Source organism: Eubalaena glacialis, chromosome 10 (assembly GCF_028564815.1).
Source record: "Eubalaena glacialis isolate mEubGla1 chromosome 10, mEubGla1.1.hap2.+ XY, whole genome shotgun sequence".
NCBI lineage: Eukaryota > Metazoa > Chordata > Mammalia > Artiodactyla > Balaenidae > Eubalaena > Eubalaena glacialis.
The window spans coordinates 77,381,451-77,403,472 of record NC_083725.1 but is presented as its reverse complement, the minus strand read 5'-3'; the positions used below and the strand labels follow the sequence as shown (position 1 = coordinate 77,403,472).

At 35.5% G+C, this 22,022-nt stretch overlaps 1 protein-coding gene across 2 annotated transcripts in view; it reads right to left on the bottom strand.

The window, feature by feature from the left end:
- USP47 (ubiquitin specific peptidase 47) overlaps window positions 1-22,022 on the bottom strand; it is a 123,246-nt gene that overhangs the window by 22,937 nt on the left and 78,287 nt on the right. For both annotated transcript variants that reach the window (XM_061201466.1, XM_061201467.1), the window contains exons 9-15: window positions 9,051-9,146; window positions 8,816-8,968; window positions 6,002-6,169; window positions 4,076-4,207; window positions 3,556-3,632; window positions 2,908-2,963; window positions 748-860 (exon numbers count right to left, since the gene is read on the bottom strand). In XM_061201466.1, coding sequence (XP_061057449.1) covers window positions 748-860; window positions 2,908-2,963; window positions 3,556-3,632; window positions 4,076-4,207; window positions 6,002-6,169; window positions 8,816-8,968; window positions 9,051-9,146 — 795 coding nt within the window. The remainder of the gene's footprint in view (window positions 1-747; window positions 861-2,907; window positions 2,964-3,555; window positions 3,633-4,075; window positions 4,208-6,001; window positions 6,170-8,815; window positions 8,969-9,050; window positions 9,147-22,022) is intronic.

Below are 22,022 nucleotides of genomic sequence, written 5' to 3'. Positions count from 1 at the left end.
TTTCCCTAATTTGGAAAATACTGTGGAGAATGTCTTTGTGGTCAAAATTTTTACCGCATCTGTCATTATCTCATTAGGTAATATTTTCTTGAGATAATTATATAAAAGAATATGAATTTGCTTAAGGCTCTTGATAAATCCTACTCAAATTCTAGGCAGAAAGGTTTTATCAGTTTATACTTGTAGCAGAATGTTACAATGTTCATCTCATTGTAACCTCACCAGCACTGAGCATTATCACTACGTTACTGGTTTTTGTTTTTTTTAAATAAATTTATTCATTTATTTTTGGCTGCATTGGGTCTTTGCTGCTGAATGTGGGCTTCTCACTGCGGTGGTCTCTCCCGCTGCAGAGCACGGGCCCTAGGCACGCTGACCCCAGCAGCTGTGGCACACGGGCTCAGCAGTTGTGGCTCACCGGCTCCAGAGCACAGGCCCAGCAGCCGTGGTGCACGGGCCCAGCTGCTCCGCAGCATGTGGGATCCCCCCAGACCAGGGATCGAACCCGCGTCCCCTGCATTGGCAGGCAGACCCCCAACCACTGCGCCACCAGGGAAGCCCATGTTACTGGTTTTTTATGCATAAAATGAAATCACTTTACCTCAGTAATATAGTTGGTTACACTGTTTAATGACCATGATGGCATAACTAGCTACAGAATCAACCCAATGAGTCAGTGATGAGAACTGCAGTTAAGCAAAGTTCAATAGCACTTTTTAATTAAAAGTAAAATTAGGAAAATCTAACCTTGCATGTATTGCGCTCAATTTCTCGTTGCCTCTTTTCTTGTTCTTCCAATTCTCTCTCTCTCTGCACCAAATTTTTAATATGTTCTGGATATTCATCTACTTCTAGAAATTCTATTAATAGTAAAAACAGGGTAAAACAGTGCCACTGAGATTCAGCTTCCTTTATTTAATTTTGTTCTACTATGTTCCCAGAGTATACACTTCTACTATAGCTGTTATCAAAATATATCTTAATTACATCAATCTTTCAACTTGGAACATGAGCTTCTTCCAGGCAAGGGTGAAGAGGTAGTTGATAATGACACATGGTTAGGTCTCAAAAAAGCCATATCTTTATCTGTATACCTCTTGGCTCCAGACAACTCTGGTATGTAAATTAAGATTTTTAGAATGAAAAAGGCTCCCTTAAACTTGAAAATAAAAGCACTTCTGATTTCAAATAGTGCTATCACCATCAAATTGTGTAACCCTGGGCAAGTTTACTTCTCCAGACCTTGGTTTCTTCAGCTTATTAACAGCACCTTACCACATAGTTATTACCTGGGATATAAGGAAATGTAATAAATACTGTTGATGCTCTACTACTACAAATGGTATTTATTTGTTTATTATTATTCACTAATATGATTATCTTTCCTTTGTTCTCAAAGTAGTCTTTTAGCTGCCTTCTAATCAAAGAACTTCATATGTAACTCAAAGTATTCGAAGTGACAGTATGAGACTATAACACTGCTTAATAAAGCCAATGATTGTTAGGCATTAAACAGGGAGAACAATTTATATTTTAAAAAAATCATGCCTCTGTGGAAGGTAAAAATCCACTGTTTACAGAAATGAGCTCTAATTTTAAAAATATTCCATATCATATATACAGTGCCCCCTGGTGCTTCATCACAAAACTAGAGGATAAAGATAAAACGGGGATAAAACAGGGAACGGATAAAAGAAAGCTGAGTTACTGCACTACATGAAATATCTGGAATGCTGGGTGCCACAGAGGATACACAAACTATAAACCTGGCTCTGCCTCCAGGTAGCTATGACCTTGGACAAATTACTCTTTAGGGTATAGTTTCATTATGTGTAAAGTAAGAATGAATACTTCTACTCTGAAATCTCTGTTCTGAAATGACTTATTATAATTTCCTTTTTTCTTTCCTATAATTACACAGTAAATTATTGAACAGCCTCTATATGACAGACCCTGGATTATGTCATTGGTGAAAAGATAAATAAGTCCTAAGCCTTGCACCAACTGAATTCACATCTGATGAGAGTTTACGAAAATGTAAACAAAAACATTAGACTGCTTAAAATAGATTTACTCATAGTATAGTAGTTTCTAAACAAAGGAAATATATTGAAATCAAAGACAATGATTATATTAATTGTGAAAAGAATATGAGCAAACACATCACCTGTGTATATAACGTATGTACACACACACATACACACGCTTTACACACCTATGTGCAAATACTGTCTCTGTCACGATCAGAGTTAGCAAGAAAACACAGGAACTGTAATTTTTTAAAGTAGCAGTTACGAAAGGAAAAAAGAAAGGCAAATCCACACGCTTTGTATACAGGATTATTTTTAGGATTCTTAATAAAATTAAAATCTAATAAAGGATGCATACTCGACTCATAAAACTTTACTTGCTTTTTAAGCAAATAAGCAAAGATGTTTAACTCTAGTACGATACTAAATGCTTAAAATTTTATCTCATTTAATTTTTTATAATAATCCTATAAAATACGATAATTATTCCCATTTTACATGTGTGGAAAGTAAGTCTTAGAAAAGTTAAATAACTTGTTCTGGGACATGCAGATGGTGAGTTATGCCTGCTACACAGATCTGGAGACTACCATCACTGCACCAAACTACATATAATACAATCTTACTGCAAATAAATATCCAACGTACACAATGCAGAGTAAGTTTTGTCTCTTAGTGTATTAAAAAACAGTTCAACTTTTTTCCAAGTGCTTTTACCAGTTGGTATTATCTCATAACAGTCTTTATAATTAATTCTTCCACACATAAAAAAATTTAATTGTCCTATCATTTAAAAGTAGTTATTTGGGTTTATAAAACTTGCAGAAAAACTGGTTTATAACACAGACTAAAATCAAGTAACTATATGTCAACATACTTGCATTTCTTGCTGGGTCCTTCAGTCTATATATCAGCATATATGCATTTGTGGAGCTAGTAAAATATAAAAAAGATTAATAGGGACAAAAAGTAGATTGTAAAGATTCCATTTCCTAGCATCAAATATTTATTTTAAATAGTAGTTTTTTTGTTGTTTCAAACAATTAGAAAATCATGTAGCTGTTCTTGTACAGGTTCAGATTTAAACATTCTTGAAAAATAAGGAGACTACTTTGCTTTTACTGACATATGTATGAGAAAATCCCGTATCTTTTCTTGGTAACGTAGTAAAATCTTCAAAAAACCTTTGTCCTAGAATGAGTACTACAGGTAAGTCAGGAGTCAGCAAATTTTTTCTGGAAAAGGGCCAGATAGTAAAAGCCATAGGCTTTGTGAGCTATTCTGTGTGTGCTAAAATTACTTAACTCTGCTGTTGTGTGGGAAAAGATCAACATACAATATTTAAACAAATGAGTATGATGGTGTTCCAATAAAACTTTATTTCCAAAAATTGAAGGCAGGCTGAATTTGGCCCATAGGTTATAGTTTGTTGACCCTTGGGTTAAATCTTTTTAGTGATAAAAAAAGGTTGAAAAGCTGTAATTAATTCTAATTTATAAACAGTAAAAATTAGGAAGTTATTTACCTTGCAAAAGCACTGGAGTAATATCCTCTGCTTCCTGAAGATCCACCATGTGTTTTCTTAATGTCCTCTTGTGTTATCTAAAAAGTTGTTACATTACTTACTTTTTTGGTAAGATCTATAACACCATTACCTTTATGTCAATATGTAACCCAAGTTTTAACCTCAGAGTTAAATGGACCACACAGATACCAGTTCACAAAATGTAATCATAATCAGTGGCTACTAACGGCCAATCTTTTCTAGTGCTCTTAAATAGATAACCGGTGTGAAGGCTCAGGGCAAGAAGAAAACTGGGAGTCTAGCTCTGCAAACACTCAGCAAGCCCCAAATAAAACAAAACAAAGAAACAAAGGAAATTTACTGAAAACAAGAACAAAAGAATGACATCTGGTATGTGTTAATGATTTGGTATGCTTCACCGGACAGACTGAGTCTCACATTTTTAATAAACCCTGCTGTTGATGAGAAACATCCCTACTCCTGTCTTTGAGAATAATAATCTTAAAAAATCCCTCCTTACCCTGCTGACATGTTGATCATTGAAGCTGTACCACTGCTCATCATTGAATGACTTTATACAAGCATAGTAATGACCACCAGCAGCACTCCCTGAATGAACCATAACGGAGAAGAGCTCATAGATCAAAGAATTCTAAAGAAAAGAATAAAAGTAACTCAGCACAGAGGAAAAACACAAAACCCTAATTTGTATATTTCCTATTCTCTACTAAAACACAGGGAAGTAACATGTTAGTTGTCCTATGTATTTATGGCAAGTCAACTTTTCTCTAAGATCATTAAAATGGTAATTCACCACATAATTTTATATACCACAAGTTTCATTCCGTGTATTCCTTCACATTTTAATTATGCTATAACCTCTAGAACAATGCATAACTGAAATACAAATTTATATATTTATGTAAAAAGAAAATAATAGTCTGAAATTTTAGAAGGAGGTGTTAAACACGAGACCATTCTGATAGGCACATCAAAATAAATCCCAAATAACATTTTTTAAAATTCAAATAAGATTCCATTTCCTTTATAAAAGAGCTAAGGTATATAATTACTTTGAACATCTTCTAATGTATTTATGTAACATCTGTGATACAGTGATCTATTGATTTGATATCTCTCAGGTATGCAAAGCTGGTTCAACATTAGAAAAATCAACCTATGTAAACCAGGCTAAAGAAGAAAAGTTACATGATCTTACCAATTGAACCCAGAAACATTTGACAAAATCCAAACCCATTCATGATAAAGACTCTCAACAAACTAGGAAGAGAGGAACCTCCTCAAATTGATAAAGAACATCTATAAAAAACTAGACCCAATACTATACTTATTGGCAAGAGACCGAATACTTTCCTCCTGAGATTGGGAATAAGGCAAGAGCGTCCTCTCTCACCACTCCTATTCAACACTGTATGGGAAATCCTATCCAGTGGAATAAGATAAGGAAAACAAAAAAAAAGATAGACATAATTGTCTATGTAGAAAAACAGGTTGGGGGTTGGATTTAGCTCTTGAGCCACAGTTTTCCAACTCTTGTTTGAAGGCAATGTTCTTTACACTAAGTTATAATGTATCCACTACATTATTCATCACATAGCAATTCACACCTCATGTGTCTGCCCTGAAAGAAACAGATAATTTTAAAAGGTAAAGGGTAGTGGTAATGGTGGTGAGAATAATGGTCTTGATCTAAAAACAGATTTATGCAAGTGAAACTCCATTCTTAAATACTGCCTATAAAAAACCCTATATTTAATACGACTCTGTAAGACTTGAGCTAGTGATCAGTCTTCACACTGGTGATTAATTATTCACACCATGCTCAAGACATCTGATCTGTAATTCTCCCCTCAATAAAGCAAATTATACAAATGTGAAAGAAATGGTTTGATAAAATCTTAAAAATCACTGACCTAGTAACAAAAAAATTCTATCCAGTCTTGTAGTTTTCAAATGATAATCCATGGAATTGTATCATTTTTTGAAGTCCCTTAAGGGCTGTCATAGGGGAGGGGAGGAAAACTGAGGGGTCCCCTACCTAAAAAAGATTAGTTCTCTTATTGTTTCAGAAAGGGTTCCATAGCCAGAATTTTTTAAATTAACAGATCTAGTCTAATGCTTTCATTCTGCTATATGAGAAAACTCTGATATTAGAGGCTTGCTGCTACTTTAAAGGCAAAATGAAGTGGTTTCCTCACTACTAGGCACCCTTTCCACACCACCACTCAGCTTGCTTCAGAGGTACAGTTCAGCCTCTCAGAAATTAATGCTCCCACCTGTGAGTAGTTTTTTCTAAAGTTTAATTATGACCACATATATGCATAAAAATAATAGCAATTAAACTTCTTTTAAAGAGAATTATATAGCAGCTCAGAGATTACGTTACTCTCTCTTTCAACTAAAAACCACAAATTACAAAAAGTACCTTTTCAAGCCCAGGTTTTGGAATCTTTTCAGTTCCACTGTTGCTTTCAAGGCAGATCCCTTCATCAACACCATCATCATTGGAGAAATCATTACTCATTTGATCACTGTGACAACTGCCTTCATTTTCTGCTCCACTGTCAGTGCAACTTTCAGTCTGAGGAGATTTCTTAATAAAACATAATTATCTTACAATTATAAGCTAAATTAAGGGAAAATATAAACCTTTCAATCTATATGCTGCTTTTCCCACATAATTTACGATGCTATTGTTAGTAAAAATACTTATTCTGCTTTAAGCAAATTTATTTTCTCTTAAAAAGTGAGACCTTAAATAAAATTAAACAAAAGTGTATTTTAAAAGCATTTCTATTAACAACCTTAAAATTCTAATACAACAAATTAGTGATTCAGAATTCTATTAAACCCCATTTATGTTTACAGCTGCAAAGTAACAATATGAAATTACCATTTCTTTCATCAAAAACCATAAAAGCAGAGAACTTAAGCCCCAAAACGGGCTTCTGTTGTTCTCAAATCCCAAAAGAATATCATCTCCGGGCTTCCCTGGTGGCGCAGTGGTAGAGAGTCTGCCTGCCAATGCAGGGGACACGGGTTCGAGCCCTGGTCTGGGAGGATCCCACATGCCGCAGAGCGACTAGGCCCATGAGCCACAATTGCTGAGCCTGCGCGTCTGAAGCCTGTGCTCCACAACAAGAGAGGCCGCGATAGTGAGAAGGCCCGCGCACCGCGATGAAGAGTGGCCCCCACTTGCCGCAACTAGAGAAAGCCCTCGCACAGAAACGAAGACCCAACACAGCCATAAATAAATAAATAAATAAATAAATAAATAAATAAAAGAATATCATCTCCGTTCTTGAACAAAAAGTTCAATTCAGTTTATCACTATGCTAGGTATTACAGACAATTAGAAAGAAAAACAAGACACTGTATCTATCCTCAAGAACTTTACACTCCAGTTAAGGAGGTGGAAATGTAACAACAGTAAATAATACTTTTCCATGCTTTTATGATTTTTAAATCTCTTTCAGACAAATTTAATTTAAAGAATTCTTCCTAGAAATCCTCAAACAACTCTTTCCTCCCTTTTCCTTTAATATTTTATTTTATTTTTAAAATTTATTTATTTTATTTATTTTTGGCTGTGTTGGGTCTTCATTGCTGCGTGCAGGCTTTCTCTAGTTGCGGCGAGCGGGGGCTACTTTTCGTTGAGGTGCGCAGGCTTCTCTCTTGTTGCAGAGCATGGGCTCTAGGCCTGTGGGCTTCAGTAGTTGTGGCACGTGGGCTCAATCTTCCCGGATCAGGGCTTGAACCTGTGTCCCCTGCATTGGCAGGCAGATTCTTAACCACTGCGCCACCAGGGAAGCCCCTCCTTTAATATTTTAAATACATAGTTTGAAAATTCTTCTCTAAGATGTAGGCACTTGATATGTTTAAGGCATTGCCTAGAAGTTCTTGAATTAACCAAGCAATATGTAGTAAGTACCAACTTCTTGCCAAGAACTTTGCTGTAAGAACTGCACCTAACACATAGTCTTCATCCCTCAAGAAAGTATGGTTCAAGGAAAAATGGAGGTGAAAACCAACTTGAGAATTCTACACAAAGTCCAAAGAGATCACCCCTTAAACTCCTTTTAACTAAGCTAGAACATCTTCTCTTCTTCCAAGAAATGGACCTAGAACTTCCTAAAAGTTCTGGTCAAACTTTGTATCTCACTTTTCTTCCCTTGGAAAAGACTTCCCTTTACAAGAAATACATTAGGAATATACAGAAGACCCATCTAACACTCATCTCTGAGTAGGAATCTCCTTTGAAAGTTTGGTATACTTTGGACAGACTTCCTAGCTTAAGCACAAGTGTTTGAGATATTATTTCAAATTAAACCTTTCAGAGAATGTTACCTGGTCACAGATACCATTCAATGAACATTTACTTTATCTAAGGCAATCTCATCTTATGAAAGCTATGAAAAGCAATTATCATCCTTACTTTACAGACAAGGAAAGTAAGGCTCAGAAAACATTTGCCACTTAGTACTTAAGAGCATAAATAAAACTTGAGAATGTTTAAAATTATTTTTAAGCCTCTGGGAAAAGGCATTTTTAACTATTGTGATGAATTCCAATCAGAAAAAAATACTTCATGGCAGTTTTGAGAATAAGAAAGATTTATCACTCTGTAACAACTATGTTAAGTGATTGTAAATATTGCCAATAATTAAATCAGAAGAGTTTCCAAGAGAACAGAGTGGGACATTATGAATCTTTTACTGGATAAGGACAGAGGAACCAGAGAATTGGGGGAGGTCAATGAGTGGAAGAAATCAATGAGCTTTATGTGTGCCCTCAAAGTTCCATTCTCAAACTATATTTAAATAGTTTTAAATTTTTTATTTTAAAAGTTTTAATTAAAAAAGAAACACAGAAAAATACCTTTATTACCTAGCTTTCTAACCTAGACAATTTAAGAGCTGGTAAACCTTAAGGGAGAATAACCCAGCAACCTTAATGCTTGAAAAAGACACTAAGACAAAACAAGAAATTATGGCCATACTACCCAGTTTGCTCGTTCATTCAATATATCTGTTCTGTGTTTATCATGTGCCAGAAACACAAGTGCAGCCCATCTCTAGACTGGTACGTTTCAATAACTAAGAAAGTTATGAAACATAAGATTATCACTCAAATTAAAGAAATAATTCCAGAATTTAATATCCTTTTTGTCTTTTCAAAGAATATCACAAGTTACTCTGATCAAAGAAGAATATCTGAAGTATAATTTATAAGTATTTACCTCATCTTCAACATCAATAAATGTACTCATGTCTAGTTCCTCGGGAAATGTCATCCGATCATTCAATTTAATCCTGTGCATTGTTGTATAATCAAAATCAAACCTTTTCAGTTGTAAGGTCAGCAGATAAGGGAAATGCAAAAACCGAAGACCCTAAAAAAAAAAGTGGGGGGAATCTATTGAATATTGAATATTATCTCAGGTAATTAAGTATTAATTTCTAAATGGCATCTACCTTTCGTGCATCACACTTCTTCTTACAACGTTCACAAAAATATTGATTTGGGCCATCCAGGATCTCTGGCTGAATAAATGCATGCAATGCTTCCTCCTAGTTAGAAAAAAAAATTGTTTTATAATTATTGTAAAATATTATAATGTTAATGACAAAGCTCTGAGTATAGAAACACTGCAATTACCAAAATACTTATATGTAGAACAGCAAGAAAATTAGGAATTCAAAATGCAAAAAGGGGGAAAAAAAAGTATCAACAGCTAAATGATGTTATCATTATAAAAACTGAGCAAAAATTACTTTATTTCATTCTGTATGAGCTCTGCGTTTCCTAGTGTTGCACATCAGTTAGTCATTTCTACCTAATTTTCATAGACTTTACGTTGTGATTTTTGGTTAAATAATCTAATAGAAATCCTCAGTCTTTAGATTAAAAAGTAATTCCACACTTCTTAGAAAAGCAGTTGCATGTGTCACTGCATCCTTCTTGTAAAAGGAGACAATTTTAAACTGCACAGTTAATAACCCAGCACTCTGAAGAATTTACACTATCTGTACATTAAAAAATCTAATAATTATCCTCAACCCCTACATTTAGGGTCAGTCAGTAAGTTACCACTGCATTAATTATGAAGACTGAAAACCACTGTGCAACCTTCTCACTGCTTGTCAGCTACTGCTCCATTTGAAAATGTATGAGAGATGCTGGATTGTTCACCTAGTGGAACCATGTGGTTCTCTTTTCTCCATACAGCTTTAAGACAGAAGTAAGAAACTAGTATGAATATTGTTGAAGAATCAGTAGGCATAAAATTTTTATTTTAATTTTTCATCATTGATTTTTCACAATTAAGAAATTTTAGTTAATACAACATACAAGATTGGATTGCACAATTTCATTTGATGTCATCTCTTTTCCTCAGACATGGTCTAAGTAGAACTACTGACAATATTTATTACATATAAAGAAAAAGAAGTGGAATCATTAAGACAAAATATCTTCAAAAAATTTTTGATACAGAACAAGTTGTTCCTCAAAAGATAAGGGAACTTGATCTAGCAAAATGGACTTAGCTGTAAAACACCTAGCAAAGCATATAAAAACTACTATCCACATATTGCTTGGTATAGCTCATTTTGGAATAAGATAAAAAATATGAAAAAATATACAAAATGCTTCTAACTTCATCCATCTCCTATTTGGTCCTCAGAACACAAGAAGAACCAATGGGGTGGGGGAGGGGGACCAAGTAGCTGGTTTTTCTCCACATAATCAAGCGTTTTACAGGAGGTCATAGGAAAGGACACATTTAGAAAACGATTTTTTTTGGATTTTTTTTCCCATATTCTAAGTACGAAAAAGGCAAATTCTTTAAAAACACAAGAGAGGGAAAAGCTTTAAGAGCAATCACATCTATAGCTTAACACAGACGGATACCAAATCAGCTGAGCTTTCCAAATGGATTACTGAACTGTTAAAACAATATCTTAAAAAAGCGGGGGGAGGGTAAAGGGAGAGAGTGAGAACATTATGTAACTCAAATTCTACTTTACTATAAACTAAGCTGTATGTACGTATGGATCTCTGGCTTATAGTTCACAGCCAGAGCTACCTTTTTTTTTTTTTTCTTCTTTTAAACCCAGAGAAAAGTTTAAAGAAAATTCCCTTAAACGTTTTACTTAGACTCACCAACTTTTAACATTTTGCTACCTTGCTTTATCATTCTCCCACCCCCATGCACATTATGTGTTTTTCCAAACCACTTGAGAGTAGGTTCATACGTGCTTTTCCTCTTAATACTTCAATGTGACTTTTTAAGAAAAAACATATTCTTACATAAGCAGAAGAGTTATCAAACTCAGGAAAATTTAATATTGGTAAAGTACTTTTGTCAGTCCATATTCCAATTCCGTCAATTATCCTAATAATGTCCTTTATAGTATTTCTCCCCATCCAGTACAGAATCAAATCCAGGAAAACAGATTGCATTTGGCTGTCTGCCTCTTTAGATTCATTTTGTCGGGTACAGTTTCAAAGCCTTTCTTTCATAACATTAACAATTTTGAAGAGGCCAGTTATTTTATAAAAATGTTCTGCAATTTGGGTTTGTCTCATGTTCCTTACAGTTAGATTCAGGTTATGCATTCCTTACTAGACTAATGTAAGTAAGTAATGATGTGTTCTTCTAAGGGTATCACAGTCAAAGGGCAAGATGTCCCTAACATCCTTACTGGTGATATTAACTTCAATCACCTGGTCAAGGTGTTGCCCAGTTTTTTCACTATGTGGTTATTATTTTTTTCCTCTTGCAGCTAATAAGCAATTTGTAAGGAGACACTTGGAGACCATACAAAAATACTATGCCTTAAAGAACTTTCCACCTTAGTTTAGCATCCACTATTGGATTCTTGTTTAAACCAAATTTTCATATGTTTGTTTCATAAGCCAACTTGAAAATCTTTTACCTTTAATAGGCAATTTAAGCCCATCCATATTTAATATGACTGATGTTTTGTTTCATCTCAGTCACTACTGTATATTTTAATTACTCTATTAAGTAATATTTACTGTGTTTCTTTTTCTACATGGTGTGCTTTTCTTTGCTACTTTTTACATTTTCTTTTGGTATTTAGGAAGGTTAGTAATTTTTTTCTAGTGCATTTATATGTACTTTTGTTAGTGCCCTTAATCCTTCCTTTTCCTTACTTAAGCTTTTAGTGTCTGGCTGGCCGATTTTAAATGGTATCCTTGGTCTCCCACCTATTTAACAGTCTATGATCTCATTCTACTTTCCCTTCTCACTCTCTTTTCCTTTTTTAAGAATGGTATTCTCTGTACGTTGTTTAACATGTAACATTTCATACTTTCTTCTTTCCATGTCCCCACCCTTGTTTTATTTAGTCCTTAATTCTACAATTTAGTATATTAAATGTTCACGGTCCTTTTGCTAAAGCTTCCCCAGTGGTCTCTTGGGTGGATGGAGATCATCCTCCAACAAACTCCTCAAGAAGACTTATGGATACAATGGTCAATGAGTTCCTCAATATTCAAAAGTTGATTTTCTATTGCCATAATAATTGAAGAAAAACTTGGCTGGATAGCAAATCCTTGGCCTGTACTTTTTCTTGATTTTCCTGAAATTGCCATTCTATTGCCATGATTTGCATGTTGCTCTTCAAAAGTATGATGCCAGCCCAATTTGTCTTTCAAGTTTAGCAGTTTACTAAAATATGTCTCAGTTGATCATTCCAGGTCCATTTTTCCAGGTACAGTGGTGGGTCCTTCAAAAGGTAGATTTAAATTTCCCCTATTCCCAGAAAGTTTTCCTGGATTATAGTTTATAAGTTTTGTTCTACTGAGTTATTTTTATTCTTCAGAGATTCCAATTATGTTGAACCTCCTTTGCCAGCCTTTCCTTTCCATCATTTGCTCTGAGATCCTAATTTTTACTTCCTTATCTCATTTTCATTCTATGTTCTTCCTTAGATTTTCATTCCATTCTATCTTCTCTTGAGCACTTTATAATTAATTCTTCATTTCTAACGTAGTCTTGTCTTTTCTTTAATCTCCTTCCTGAGTTTGATCAGCTTGCATTGCATTTCTAGTTTGTTTGGTTTTTTCTTTAATCCATTTCTCTCCTTAAATTTTTGGATACCAAGTTCTGTTTTGCTTGCTTGAGAATACTTAATTTAGTCTAGAGTACTGTGTTACAGTATGCTACTTTGTGGTTATTTTTCTAAGGTTTTGAGGTTGTGTGTGTATAGATTTTCATCAGCTGAAATGATTTAATACATATTTTCTGTTTTCTTCCAACAGTGGTGCTGTGTAAGTTTGATTTTTCCCCTACTCGTTTTGTGGACAGCATTCTTTAGTTTGTGAGTACCTTCTGTCAACTTAGTGAAGTGTAATTTCTTGAATGGGTAATGGAGAAAAAGAGGTTGGTGTCCTCTTTCATTTTGCAGAACCCTTTATTTTTCTTTTTCTTCTTGTTTTCTCCTCACTGCTAGGACTCAGTGGCATCACCCCTTCTCTGCTTATCTCCTTCTCTAGAAGCAAAATTCCTCCAAGGCTGCCACTTCCTAATCCTACACACTCTAAAACTCCTTCCTGGTAGCTGGTACTATAAACTACCAAGTCCCAGTCTGTGTTCACTATTTTGGCACATACTGCTGTACTTCCTCTTTTTGAGGGTGATTCTGTCTTCATTTTGTTTAAGTCTTTCAGTCCCCTCTCTTCTGTTTCATAGTCTCTAAAGCATCCCACTTCATACTCTCCACATATACAGACTTGCAGCAGCAGTGGAAGCTCCGCTGGCACTTGATAATTTTGCTACTTTCAGGTAATTTGAAGTTCATGTTATTGTCTCCTAGCAATCCAGAAAGTATGGGTTAGTTGGGTTTCATTTGTGTTCCTTCTAGCCTATGGTTTTGGGAGGATATGTGGAGATATGGAGATTGAAGTAGCCACCATTTTCCTTTAGATTTAGAAACCAGTTAAAGCTATATTAATAATTTTCTTTAGCTTCTTATTCATTTTTTAAAAAGTTGACCCCAGAATAATTATAAATAAAATTATTCAGTCATAAAAATTAGCTTCAATTCATCCATTCATTCAACAAATAAATTATGTAAATCATGGGCTAATGTGGTTATATACATTTGTCTTCACTTAATGTGATGTACAAGATCACTAAAAATCGTGCCAAACTATATTTTAGATACCAAAAAATAAGTTATGGATCATAAAAATGGAAAATATTATAAACATTATGCCATTATTAATACACACAAAAAAACTATACTGCTTACCATGAGCTGTCCTCTTGAGTATGTTATTCTTGTGTCATGTTTCCAAACTAGGTTTGGGTTGACTGTGATTGTTTTTCATCATTCCAGAGTGAAAATAATAGTTTTATTTTCTAGAGCTTACACCTCCTTATATATTATACAAAGTGTAATTGTGCAGAGTTTTTTAGACCCTGATTTCCAGCGTTCAGAATAGAACATAGAGAATTCTTACATCCTTAGTTCCCTGAATAAGATATACAGAAAATCTAGGTACAGTGCAATCAAAAGATAGAACCAAGGAATGGTATATAAATCCTCTCATTTATTTTTACTCTTAACTTATATATAAAATTCTTTCTCCATCATTCAACGTCTACTTCAGCTTGAATGAAGAAATGGTTGCTAAAATATAATACTTTATTTTTCAGACTGAACTACTGAAGATAAATTAGAACCACTACTGATAACTATTTTCTAACTGATTTCGACATACTTAGCAATTCTGTGCTATTGAAATACAGTTACATGTCTTCCTTACAGATAGTCAACTATCTTCCCCAGAATATATAGTTTTCTCTTTTAAACTAGGAAAAGAACTCTACTTTTACTTAAGCCATCTACTTTTAATTGCAATTTTTGTGATAACTGAAGATTCACATACAATTATAAGAAATAATACAGAGCCTCCTATACACTTTGCCATTCCTCCATTTGATAACATTTTGCAAAACTATAGTATATTATCACAATCAGGATGCTGACATTGATATAACCCACCAATCTTATTCCAATTTTCTCAGTTTCAGTGTACTCATTTGTCTGTCTATGTGTGTGTAGTAAGTTCTTTACAATTTTATTACCTGTATAGGCTTATATATCCACCACCATAGTCAAGAGACTGAACAGTTCCTAAACCACAAGGATCCCTCATGTTGTCCTTTTATAGTAACCACCTACCCATCCTTCCCCTGGCGCCAACTAATCTACAAGCTCTGGCAATAATTAATCCATCTCCCAGTTCTAAAATTTTGTTTTATCAAGAATGTTATATAAATGGAACCATATGTAACCTTTTGAGATTGGTTTTTGTCACTCAGCATAATTCCCTGGAGATTCATTCAAGTTTCTGTGTGTATCGGTAGTTTGTCCCTTTTTATTGCTAAGTAGTATTCTATGGTTTGTTTGTACCACAGTTTGTTAAACCATTTACTTGTTGAAGGACATCTGGGCTGATTCCAGTTATAGAATATTAAAAATAAAGACATTATGAATATTTGATAAGTTTTCATTTCTCTGGGATAAATAACCAAGAGTACAATTGCTGAAGGTTACGATAATTTCATGTTTAGTTTTATGAGAAACTGCCTGTAACTTTTCACATTCCCACCAAAAACATATGAGTGATCCAGTTCCTCCACACTGTTGTCAGCTTTTTGTGCTGCCATTAGTTTTTATTTTAGCCATTCTGTTGGTAGAGGGTGTTATCTTCATTATGGTTTGAATTTGCATTTCCCTAGTGATGTTGAACATCTGTTCCTGTATTTATTTGATATCTGCATATCCTCTTACATGAAATGTTTATGTCTTTTGCCAACTGTCTAAATGGACTGTTATCATTTTTTACTATTGTGTTTTGAGACGTCTTTATGTATTCTAGATACTAGTCCTCTGTCAGATATGGGGTTTCCAAATATGTTCTCCCAGTCTGTAGCTTCTCTTACCTTCATCACATGGGCTTTCAAAGAGCAAATGTTTTTAAAATTTTGTTGAGATATAACTTGTCAATTTTTCCCTTTGTGGATTTTACTTTTTGGTATCAAGTCTAAGAATTCATTGCTTAACCCTTTTTCTAGAGGATTTTTTCCTGTGTTTTTTTCTAAAAGTTTGTAACTTTACATTTTGTTTAAGTCTATGATCCATTTTGAGTTAATTTTTTTACAAGCTGTGAGGTTTAAGTAAAGGTTCATTTTTGTATATATGAATTCCCAATGGTTTTAACATCATTTGTTTAAAAGACCATCCTTGCTGAATTGAATTGCACTGTGCAATTCTAAAAAAATCAGCTGGGCATGTTTATGTGGATCTAGTTCTGGGTTTTCTATTATGTTCCACTGATCCATTTGTCTATTCCTCCAATACCATACAGCCTTGATTACTGTAGCTATATAATAAGTCTTGAGATCAAGTAGACTGATTTCTCCTACTTTATTCTTTTTCCAAAATTCTCTTAGCTATTCTAGCTATTTTTTTTTAGAATGAGCTTGAAAAATCTTCTCAGATTTTGAAAGGAATTTCATTAAAATTATACAATTTGGGGGAGAATCCACATCTTTACCATGTGAATATTCCAATCAATGAGGACAGTATGTCTCTCCCTTTATTTAAATATTCTTTTCAGAATTTATAGTTTCCAGCACATAGGTCCGGTACATATTTTGTTAGATTTACACCTAATGGTTTTTTTGCCCCACAACTATAAATTGTATTGTATTTTTAATTTCACTTTCCACATTTCTTTGCTAGTACTTTTGAAATACAATTTATTTTTGTATGTTTATCTTATATCCTGCTACCTATTAAACTCACTTATTAGTTATAGGGTTTTGTTTTGGTAAATGTCTTCAGATTTTCTATACAAAAAAATTATGTTGTTTAAAAAAGGTGGGGGAGCAGGTAGATTGGTTCAGGATGGCAGAGTAGAAGGACGTGTGCTCACTCCCTCTTGAGAGAGCACTGGAATCACAAATAATTGCTGGACATTCATTGACAGGAAGATACTGGAACTCACAAAAAAAGATACCCCACAAGCAAAGACAGAGGAGAAGCCGCAATGAGAAGGTAGTAAGGGCGCAATCACAATAAAATCATAGCCCATAACCACGGGTGAGTGACTCACAAACTGGAGAACAATTATACCACAAAAGTCCACCCACTGGAATGAAGGTTCTGAGCCCCACATCAGGCATCCCAACCTGGGGGTCTGGCAATGGGAGGAGGAATTCCCAGAGAATAAGACTTTGAAGGCTAGGAGGACTTCGACAAGACTGGGGGAAACAGAGACTCCACACTTGGAGAGCACACACATAGTGTGCACATCAGGACCCGGGGGAAGGAACAGTGACCCCACAGGAGACTGAATCAGACCTACCTACTAGTGTTGGAGGGTCTCCTGCAGAGGCAGGTGGGGTGGCTATGGCTCACTGTGCGGACAAGGACACTGGCAGAAGAAGTTCTGGGAAGTACTCCTTGGCATGAGTCCTCACAGAGTCCACCATTAGCCCCACCAAAGAGCCTGTAGGCGCCAGTGCTGGGTCACCTCAGGCCAAACAACCAACAGGGAGGGAACACAGCCCCACCCATCAGCAGACAAGCAGATTAAAGTTTTACTGAGCTCTGCCCACCAGAACAACACCCAGCTATACCCACCAACAGACCCTCCCATCAGGAAGCTTGCACAAGCATCTTAGATAGCCTCATCAACCAGAGGGCAGACAGCAGAAGCAAGAAGAACTGCAAACCTGCAGCCACTGGAATGAAAACCACATTCACAGATAGACAAGATGAAAAGGCAGAGGCTACGTACCAGATGAAAGAACAAGATAAAACCCCAGAAAAACAACTAAAAGAAGTGGAGATAGGCAACTTTCCAGAAAAAGAATTCAGAATAATGATAGTGAAGATGATTCAGGACCATGGAAAACGAATGTAGGCAAAGATCAAGAAGGTGCAAGAAATGGTTAACAAAGACGTAGAAGAATTAAAGAACAAACACCTAGAAGAATTAAAGAACAAACAAACAGAGATGAACAATACAAGAACTGAAATGAAAAATACAATAGCAGAATAACAGAGGCAGAAGAACGGATAAGTGACCTGGAAGACACAATGGTGGAATTCACTGCCGCGGAACAGAATAAAGAAAAAAGAATGAAAAGAAATGAAGAGAGCCTAAGAGACCCCTGGGACAACATTAAATGCAAAACATTCGCATTATAGGGGTCCCAGAAGGAGAAGAGAGAGAGAAAGGACCCAAGAAAATATTTGAAAATATTTGAAGAGATTATAGTTGAAAACTTCCCTAACATGGGAAAGGAAATAGCCACCCAAGTCCAGGAAGCGCAGAGACTCCCATAAAGGATAAACCCAAGGAGAAACACACGGAGACACGCAGTAATCAAATTGGCAAAAATTAAACACAGAGAAAAATTATTGAAAGTAGCAAGGGAAAAACGACAAATAACATACAAGGGAACTCCCATAAGGTTAACAGCTGATTTCTCAGCAGAAACTCTACAAGCCAGAAGGGAGTGGCACGATATGTTTAAAGTGATGAAAGGGAAGAACCTACAACCAAGATTACTCTACCCAGCAAGGATCTCATTCAGATTTGATGGAGAAATCAAAAGCTTTACAGACAAGCAAAAGCTAAGAGAATTCAGCACCACCAAACTAGCTCTACAACAAATGCTAAAGGAACTTCTCTAAGTGGGAAACACAAGAGAAGAAAAGGACCTACAAAAACAAACCCATAAAAATTAAGAAAATGGTCATAGGAACATACATATCGATAATTACCTTAAACGTGAATGGATTAAATGCTCCAACCAGAAGACATAGGCTCGCTGAATGGATACAAAAACAAGACCCATATATATGCTGTCTACAAGAGACCCACTTCAGACCTAGGGACATATACAGAATGAAAGTGAGGGGATGGAAAAAAGATATTCCATGCAAATGGAAATCAAAAGAAACCTGGAGTAGCAATCCGCATATATGATAAAATAGAATTTAAAATAAAGAATGTTACAAGAGACAAGGAAAGACACTACATAATGATCAAGGGATCAGTCCAAGAAGAAGATATAACAATTATAAATATATATGAACCCAATATAGCAGCACCTCAATACATAAGGCAACTGCTAACAGCTATAAAAGAGGAAATCAACAGTAACACAATAATAGTGGGGGACTTTAACACTAACACCTCACTTACACCAACGGACAGATCATCCAGACAGAAAATTAATAAGGAAACACAAGTTTTAAATGACACAATAGACCAGACAGGTTTGATATTTATAGGACAGTCCATCCAATAACAGCAGCTTACACTTTCTTCTCAAGTGCACATGGAACATTCTCCAGGATAGATCACATCTTGGGTCACAAATCAAGCCTTGGTAAATTTAAGAAAATTGAACTCGGGCTTCTCTGGTGGCGCAGTGGTTAAGAATCCACCTGCCAATGCCGGGGACACAGGTTCGAGCCCTGGTCCCGGAAGATCCCACATGCCGCGGAGCAACTAAGCCCATGCGCCACAACTACTGAGCCTGCGCTCTAGAGCCCACGAGCCACAACTACCGAGACTGCGTGCCACAGCTACTGAAGCCTGCATGCCTACAGCCCATGCTCCGCAACAAGAGAAGCAACTGCAGTGAGAGGCCCGCGCACTGCAACGAAGAGTAGCCCCCGCTCACCGCAACTAGAGAAAGCCCGTGCACAGCAACGAAGACCCAATGCAGCCAAAAATAAATAAATAATAAATAAATAAATAAAATTTAAAAAAAAAGAAAGAAAATTGAAATCATATCAAGCATCTTTTCTGACCACTACGCTATAAGATTAGAAATCAATTACAGGGAAAAAAACGTAAAAAACACAAACACACGGAGGCTAAACAATATGTTTCTAAATAACCAAGAAATCACTGAAGACGTCAAAGAGGAAATCAAAAAATACCTAGAGACAATTGACAATGAAAACACGATGATCCAAAATCTATGGGTTGCAGCAAAAGCAGTTCTAAGAGGGAAGTTTATAGCAATACAATCCTACCTCAAGAAACAAGAAAAATCTCAAATAAACAATCTAACCTTACACCTAATGGAAGTAGAGAAAGAAGAACAAACAAAACCCAAAGTCAGTAGAAGGAAAGAAATCATAAAGATCAGAGCAGAAATAAATGAAATAGAAACCAAAAAATCAATAGCAAAGATCAATAAAACTAAAAGCTGGTAGTTTGAGAAGATAAACAAAATTGATAAACCTTTAGCCACACTCATCAAGAAAAGGAGGGAGAGGACTGAAATCAATAAAATTAGAAATGAGAAAGGGGAAGTTACAACAGACACCGCAGAAATACAAAGCATCCTAAGAGACTACTATAAGCAACTCTATGCCAATAAAATGGACAAATTCTTAGAAAGGTATAGCTTTCCAAGAAAGAACCAGGAAGAAACAGAAAATATGAACAGACCAATCACAAGGAATGAAATTGACACTGTGATTAAAAATCTTCCAACAAACAAAAGTCCAGGACCAGATGGCTTCACAGGTGAATTCTATCTAACATTTAGAGAAGAGCTAACACCCAGCCTTCTCAAACTCTTCCAAAATATAGCAGAGGAAGGAACACTCCCAGACTCATTCTATGAGGCCACCATCACCCTGATACCAAAACCAGACAAAGATACTACAAAAAAAGAAAATTACAGACCAAAATCACTGATGAATATAGATGCAAAAATCCTCAACAAAATACTAGCAAACAGAATCCAACAGCACATTAAAAGGATCATACACCATGATCAAGTGGGATTTATCCCAGGGATGCAAGGATTCTTCAGTATATGCAAATCAATCAATGTGATACACCATATGAACAGATAGAAGAATAAAAACCGTATGATCATCTCAATAGATGCAGAAAAAGCTTTTGAAAAAATTCAACACCCATTGATGATAAAAACTCTCCAGAAAGTGGGCATAGAGGGAACCTACCTCAACATCATAAAGGCCATATATGACAAACCCACAGCAAACATCATTCTCAATGGTGAAAAACTGAAAGCATTTCCTCTAAGATCAGGAACAAGATAAGGATGTCCACTCTCACCATTATTATTCAACATAGCTTTGGAAGTCCTAGCCACGGCAATCAGGGAAGAAAAAGAAATAAAAGGAATACAAATTGGAAAAGAAGTAAAACTGTCACTGTTTGCAGATGACATGATACTATATATAGAAAATCCTAAAGATGCCACCGGAAAACTACTAGAACTAATCAATGAATTTGGTAAGGTTGCAGGATACAAAATTAATGCACAGAAATTGCTGGCATTCCTATACACCAACAATGAAAAATCAGAAAGAGAAATAAAGGAAACAATCCCATGTACCACTGTAACAAAAAGAATAAAATACCTAGGAATAAACCTACCAAGGGAGGTAAAAGCCCTGTACTCAGAAAACTATAAGACGCTGATGAAAGAAATCAAAGATGACACAAACAGATGGAGAGATATACCATGTTCTTGGATTGGAAGAATCAATACTGTGAAAATGACTATACTACCCAAAGCAATCTACAGATTCAATGCAATCCCTATCAAATTACCAATGGCATTTTTTACAGAACTAGAACAAAAAATCTTAAAGTTTGTATGAAGACACAATAGACCCCGAAAAGCAATCTTGAGGGAAAAAACGGGGCTGGAGGAATCAGACTCCCTGACTTCAGACTATACTACAAAGCTACAGTAATCAAGACAATATGGTACTGGCACAAAACCAGAAATATAGATCAATGGAACAGGCTAGAAAGCCCAGAGATATACCCACACAACTATGGTCAACTAATCTATGACAAAGGAGGCAAGGATATACACTGGAAAAAACACAGTGTCTTCAGTAAGTGGTGCTGGGAAAACAGAACAGCTACATGTAAAAGAATGAAATTAGAACACTCCCTAACACCATACACAAAAATAAACTCAAAATAGATTAAAGACCTAAATGTAAGACTGGATACTATAAAACTCTTAGAGGAAAACATAGGAAGAACACTCTTTGACGTAAATCACAGCAAGATCTTTTTTGACCCACCTCCTAGAGTAATGGAAGCAAAAACAAAAATAAACAAATGGGACCTAATGAAACTTAAAAGCTTTTGCACAGCAAAGGAAACTATAAACAAGATGAAAAGACAACCCTCAGAATGGGAGAAAATATTTGCAAACGAATCACTGGACAAAGGATTAACCTCCAAAATATATAAATAGCTCATGTAGCTCAATATCAAAAAAACAAACAACCCAATCCAAAAATGGGCAGAAGACCTAAGCAGACATTCCTCCAAAGAAGACATACAGAAGGCCACAAAGCACATGAAAAGCTGCT